A 6841-nucleotide genomic window follows, 5' to 3' on the forward strand; every position below is an offset into this window, starting at 1 on the left:
AAGTGAAGCGGTGTTGTGGGGGGGGGGGGGGGGGGGAGAGATAGAACCTCTGTGTCCCCGTGACAACCGCTCCTCTCATTTCTTGCCGTACTGTCACAGGGACAGGAAGTGAGGTGAAATATCCTGAATGGGGTCACCAATATTAATAAAATTTTCAGAATTGTACTCTCTTCAGGTCTATTCTAAACAAAGATGTTTTGGTTTTAGTTGGGCACATATGGACGGGGGAGGGTCCTCACCTTTAACATCCGAATTTCACGCAAAGCTATCTTTTTAATAACCGGATCGTCCTCCGACTCCACAAACTTCTTGATGGCCACCACTTGTCCGGTCTCTTTGTTCCGACACTTGAACACCACTCCGTACGATCCTTCGCCGATCTTGGCCAGCTTCTCGTACTTCTCCATAATGGGAATGATGGCTCAACTTCAGACCAACTGGAAAGAAAAAACACCACCAACCGTTCTCTTATTATAGGTCAGCGGGTTCATATATTGAAACTGAGGGCAGCAGTGAGCGGTCTTTATTACAGGAGGGGGTGGAGACAAGACCAGTCACCCTGCACAAGGAGAGAGCAGCAGTGAGCGGTCTTTATTACAGGAAGCTCCAAGTCTCACACTGGATTACTGCACAGATCTGGAAGAAATACACAAATCCCACCAAGCATCAAGGACCTACAGATTCCTGCGGCAGGAATCTCAATTGTCCCCATTCGGTGGCAGTCTAATACAGTACATATGATTACATGTGGTTTGGGATAGATGATTGTCCACCGACAGTTGCGGCCGATGTCACTCTGTCATTAACTTCAATGGGTACAGCGGCCGCATCTGAACGGCCTGGGATCCCAGAACGGCCCGTGTGAATGGGGCCTAATGAACTATACCGGCTGCAACATGTGAGATGATGTGAACTGCAATGAGCGACAATCAGATGTGCCGTGTGATATTTCTCATTCCTCTACAACCGCCAGCCGGAGTTTACGGGACCCGATGTGGATTTATAGCTAGGTGACAGTTCAGGAGAATGTTGCAGACATATTGGGAGGAATTTATCAAATATGGAACAGCCAATCAGCTTCTATCTTTCATTTTCAAATCTTACCTGAGCAAACTGCAGATGCTGATTGGTTGCCCCCCCCCCCCATTGTGTGACTGTGTGACAGATCGCAGGATCACAGTGTGAGGAGAATCAGAATCCAGCAAATAAAAAGGTAAACAATGTAACACAGACATTTCCTCCTCTAACATTGGCTGGCTGATCACATGCGCAGGCCACGGAGCAGCGAATGTGTATTTACTTGTGGCGAATAAACAGCGGGTCAATATTTGTCGTGGCTTCCGAACAGACCGCAAGCAGCACGACTCCTCTCAGGGTATGAAGGATGAACGTCACACAAGTACAGCTCACATAGAGTCTGGGAATGTTAGGATCACACGGTGAACCTTGTTAGGGTCAGACTCCCGGGACGGGACGATCTAGGATAGACATTCATGGAAAGCAATCTGTGTAAGGCCTCATTCACACAAAATGCAAGCAAAATTGTACATTGCGTATATACGCGTCTATGCGCATATGCGTGCACTATATACAATCCCAGAATGCATCACTCGTAATGGAATTTTAAATGTGCTGTGCGCATGTACGCGTATGTGCGAGTAAATACGCAGAAATACGCATCTCTGTTCCATTCTGTTTTTGCGCATATATACGGCTCCATACGCGGCTGTGTGTATGCAGCCATTTATTTGCATACGGTACAATACGCACGTACGCGCGGCAGTGTGAATGAGGCCTTAAGGTCGTGTGTATGGGGGATTCATGACAGGCTACCGTCCGCACTCACTACAGGGAACCGGGGGAAAAATTCCAACTCGTTCTCTGAAGGTATCCCATGAAGGTGTTTATATCTGGACCACCAGAGCAAGCCTAGCAAAAGTCCCAGCGATCCCGAGGCTGTGGTTCTACGGCTGCCAGGAAACTACAAGTCCCAGCATTCCTTGCTACGCTGAGATTTGTAGCTCTTCATCATCTGGAGGATTGTAGAATCTGGAGGGACCAATGTGATGGATTTGGAGTATATTTAGGGGGTTTATAAATTAGGAAATCAAGACATACTGTGTGTAAATATGTTTGGGTGTTCATAATGAGGATGACAATATATAAACAACAACAATAATAATAATACGACTCAAACAAGAAGGAATATGTCGAGTACACGAGCAATAATAGTATTGAAATAGATGGGAATTGTTTTTTAAATGAAAAGCAATAAGAATAACAATATTATTAAATAAAAATAATAATAATAAAATAAATAATAATAAAATTTAAATACATGGCAATTATTTTGTAAGTGAAAAGCAACAATAATAACAATCGTATTAATAATGATGATGACAATAATAATAATAACAAAATGTAAATAGATGGGAATTGTTTTGTAAATGAAAAGCAACAACAATAATAATATAAATCTTTATCATCATCAAATAATAATAAAATGTAACTACATGGGAATTATTTTGTAACTGAAAAGCAATAACAATCATAATAATCTTATTAATAATGATGATGATAATAATATTGTAATAATTAAATACATGGGAATTGTTTTGTGAATGAAAAGCAACAACAATATTGATAATAACTTACATGTAACATAAATGAAAACAATACTCTCAATGATAAAACTTCAGGTTAGACGCGGCTATGTGCGGCTTGACCGCAGCATTTGGATGCACTCTGTGCTACGGCCACATACAAACTTGCTAGAGTCCAGGTTGTGCGTGGCCAGAACCGTCGTCCCGAATCACACGTTACATGAGAACGGCAGCGGCGCTGTCCATATCTGGCTGCACCCCTGCTGTTCGCACTCACCACGTGCATGCAGATGGTATCTGCGATGATTCTCGCCAGTGGCCCGCCGTTGTAAATTAACACAAGGATAAAGAGACTTATTTTAGTCATGTGACTTTAATTCTCAAATCTCATTGGACTCGCCCTGAAATAAACTCACTTTTTTTATAATAAGTATCCTTATCCTGGAGTGTTATCTTTGTGAATTGCGCCTCATACAGTATTATTATCATTATTATAATTGTTTTATTATCATTATTATTGTCATTATAATTGTTTCATAATTATTATTATACAGACTTTATATAGTGCCAAAGGTTTGCGCAGCACTTTACAATATAAGGAAGACATTTCAGTTACAATACAAGACAACATGAAAACAGGACACAAAGCTAGCCGACCCGATGACACCATTTTGCCCTGCGCCCTTATCTAATTAGGCAGGAAGCGCATCACAATAATAAATATTAGGAAATACGTCACCCACAGGCTGGAGCGATCTCAGATGAGCCGTAGATTCTGCGGGGAGCCAGAAGGTACCGGTGTCACCTGTTGCATTCCAACAGCCGGTGACTGGTAATCAGCCTCCAACTGCTAGCCAGGCTGTAATGGGAGTCTATGGGTTGCCGGGGGCAACCATGAACAGGCCTCCCAGAGCAGCACTAGGCCGAGAAGGCCTCCTCCTCCTCCCTCCCTGGCTGTGTGTTTGCAAAGTCAGCCAAGGAGTTTCTATGGTGACACCGGCAGTACGGGCCTGGGAAGTACCCCGGGGGCCTCTCCTGCTCTTCGAATATTCAGTGCATGACCGGTGCTAATTACTGACAAGGAAATTCACTTTCAGCACTTGCGTCACCCTATTGTGTATCATGTGTGTGTGTAAATATATCAGATTATATACAGGCAGAGCTGACACCTCAGTAACGGGATCACCGGTTTACTAAACACCCTTTGTGGTCATTAAATGCAGACATCCCAACCTGCAAAACCTTATTTCAGGGAGTTTCCCGTCTCATATCAACGAGGTGCCCTTTCTGTTTTTTGGGTTGTTTTTTTTACAGCGGCCGTCGTCAGAATATAAAAGAAATAATAAAGCTGAGGAGTAAAGTCCCTGATACATCGTTGACTAGTTGCTATGGGCAGCAAATGAAATAAATAGTCTCTATAACTAGACAACCGGGACATTTCATTGATTCTATATTATCCACAAAGGGTTAACAGCACTCTCTCAACCCTGCAGCAGTAGATCTCAGTGCCGGTACCTGCTCTCAATAGTAGTCTATGTCCGCCCTCTCTGTGCAGCAAGTAGCTTCTTCCTTCTGAGAGCCAAGCCTCGTTCTGAGGCGACTCTAGAGATCACATGACCTTCCTCCAGGAGGCAAGCCTCGTTCTGAGGCGACTCTAGAGATCACATGACCTTCCTCCAGGAGGCAAGCCTCGTTCTGAGGCTACTCTAGAGATCACATGACCTTCCTCCAGGAGGCAAGCCTCGTTCTGAGGCTACTCTAGAGATCACATGACCTTCCTCCAGGAGGCAAGCCTCACTCTGAAACCTTACCCAGTGATATCTGACTGGAAATGTTTACTCAGAGTAAACATTTCAGGGAGAAAATGCCTCTCTTGAGGACATCAGGGAGCTGCTGTCCAAAAGAGGGAGACTCCCTGAACATCAGGGAGACTTGAGATCCCTGTAAATGCATTCTTCCAAAACGCTTTGCGGCTCATTCACACCATCAGCAATCGGCAGCGTCGCCCCGGGGGGTCCCGACGCAAGGCAAATAATCGTATGTCCTGTAGCTTCAGTTCACAGCAATGGGCTGCGTCGGTGTGCGTTGAAAAAAAGACAAAAGGACATGCAGCGTTTTTGCACAGCGCATGCCCTGACGCACTGCAGCGCTTAATTAACAACACGGCACTGTAACGTGTGTGGAAAATGCAGTGTAGCACAGCACATTGCAAGTTAGACGCATGCTAGTACATGCGGGTTATGCGCTGCCTAATGCATGTGCTATGTTGTAAACGAGCCCCCTTTTTTAACTTTCTACTTTAGGTCAATGCGAGGCAGCTCGTTGTGATGCGTTATAGTGCGTTGGGAATCACTGCGTAAAAATGCAACATGTCCTATTTTCTTTTAACGCCTCGCCTTGCCTTGTGTATGCGTTTGTGGCAGCACTCGGCAGCGCTGTGCAATGGAGCCGGCGTGAACAAGCCCTTAGCCCCTATTCATACTTGCGAAGTGTGATATCAGGCACCCCGTCTCTGTGCGTTTTTGCATGTCTGTCACACAATGCCAGTCTATTCATTTCAATGGCCTGCCCTATGCACGACGAACGCAGCAAAGAAGCTTATGGACCTCTTGAGTATTTTTTACCTGCGTGTTTGCATGTCACGAAAAACGTATGTCTTGCTTGTTGTGTCTGGGGTGCCGTTAACAATAAAGGGCACAGTATTCGCCACGCACAGGATTCTGCAAGCGTTCACGATCTACACTAGTGTGAATGGGGTTTTAGGGCCTAGTTCTCCCCCACTCCTAATAACCATATCCATTGTAAACGTACTTATTGATGGACGGACTTCCTCAATGCACTGACACCATTCCACTCAGCCCTGCGCATATGTGCTTCCATGTGTCTCACAGAGCTGACTTCTGAACTACAACCTCTGAACAATGTAACAGTATCACTGCTTGCTGGAAGCAATGCATGATGGGAGATGTAGTCTTGAGAAATGGAGATTGCATCACATCAAGCAGCAGGGAAAGAGACGCAAAGCACACTGGGAATCCAGGAAGTTGTTGGAAGTGACGGGCAGATGGAAGGCGGCGCTCACTACATAAAAGGGATTTCTTCATGTAAGCTTTGATTATATTATCAGACACACCTCAGACACATTCCTATTACAATGCTGATGTCATAACAGGAGAGAAGATGCCGGGACTTTACAGCTCCTTTAGGGTTAAAGTTGCTGTGCCCCTAGACCCCCTGCCAGCCGTATACTCCTAGGCTCAGTGTAGTATGAATGCATGATGCACTATGACATGACAAGGGGCTGTGCAGCTTCATGGTCGATATCTCACTGGATCAGGGACAGGTGTTTCTGTATATCAATGATGCTTGCCTTCCCTAAACAATTGTACAGCGCTGCGGAATATGTTGGCGCTGTATAAATAATTTTATAGGACTGGAAGCAGGGCTAGGGGTACCGCCGGACAGAAAGGTGCGGTTACACTTTTAAGATTTAGGGGTTCGTCTTAGGCTAATGGTTTGGGTGCAGCTCTGATGCTTTTAAAGTAGGGGGGGATAATTTACTTTTTTTCGGTGTCTGTTTCATCCTCATCACATCTCTAAACAATCCAGAATAAAAAAACCAGCAGCTTATGTACCAATATCTGGTACCTGTGTGCAGCCTATTACCCCGGATCCTGTGCTCTTCTCTTCAGCTTGCTTCAAGTCAAAACAGTGGAAGAAGATTGGAGTCTCAGTAAGTTATTGTCTCTTTTGTTCTTTTTGGGATATTTCTTCTTACTTCCTGTAGTTTCACTCAGATACAAAGTCAGGAGAATATGAAATATGGCATATAAAGATTTAGCATCCTGCATTTCAGCCAACAGGTGAAGCTTAAAGGCCGTGACACACTGCACGCGAAGCAGCGCGGAGCCTTTGCGAGCAGTGTGTCATGTCACTTTCTTCACGGCACCTCAGCTTGCGAGAGCTCGCAGAGCTGAGCGTGCCGAGATGAACAATTTCAACTTCAGCCAATCGGCTCGCGCGTATAAACCGGCGCGACGGGATGCGACGTCTGGCCGGTTGTTACAAACGAGCCGATTGGCTGAAGGTGCAGTCAATCATCTGACTGCACTCAGCTCACACACTGCACACGAAGCTCCGTGCCGGAGAGGTTTGCTTCGCTGTGCACGGCTTCGCATAGTGTGTCACGGCCTTAATGCTCCTTTTAACATGTTTTCATCTGGATTTTGCCCCTCTTG

At 45.2% G+C, this 6841-nt stretch overlaps 1 protein-coding gene across 1 annotated transcript in view; it reads right to left on the minus strand.

Annotated features, from left to right (window-relative positions):
- The window catches only part of LOC108796531 (cyclin-dependent kinase-like 4), a 12381-nt gene extending 8832 nt beyond the window's left edge, over nt 1-3549 (minus strand). The window contains exons 1-2 of the mRNA XM_018568026.1: nt 3347-3549; nt 240-437 (exon numbers count right to left, since the gene is read on the minus strand). Coding sequence (XP_018423528.1) covers nt 240-407 — 168 coding nt within the window. The 5' untranslated portion in view covers nt 408-437; nt 3347-3549. The remainder of the gene's footprint in view (nt 1-239; nt 438-3346) is intronic.
- Between the last annotated feature and the right edge of the window lie 3292 nt (nt 3550-6841).

This window comes from Nanorana parkeri, unplaced genomic scaffold (assembly GCF_000935625.1).
Source record: "Nanorana parkeri isolate BGI_ZX_2015 unplaced genomic scaffold, ASM93562v1 scaffold1127, whole genome shotgun sequence".
NCBI classification, from domain to species: Eukaryota; Metazoa; Chordata; class Amphibia; order Anura; family Dicroglossidae; genus Nanorana; species Nanorana parkeri.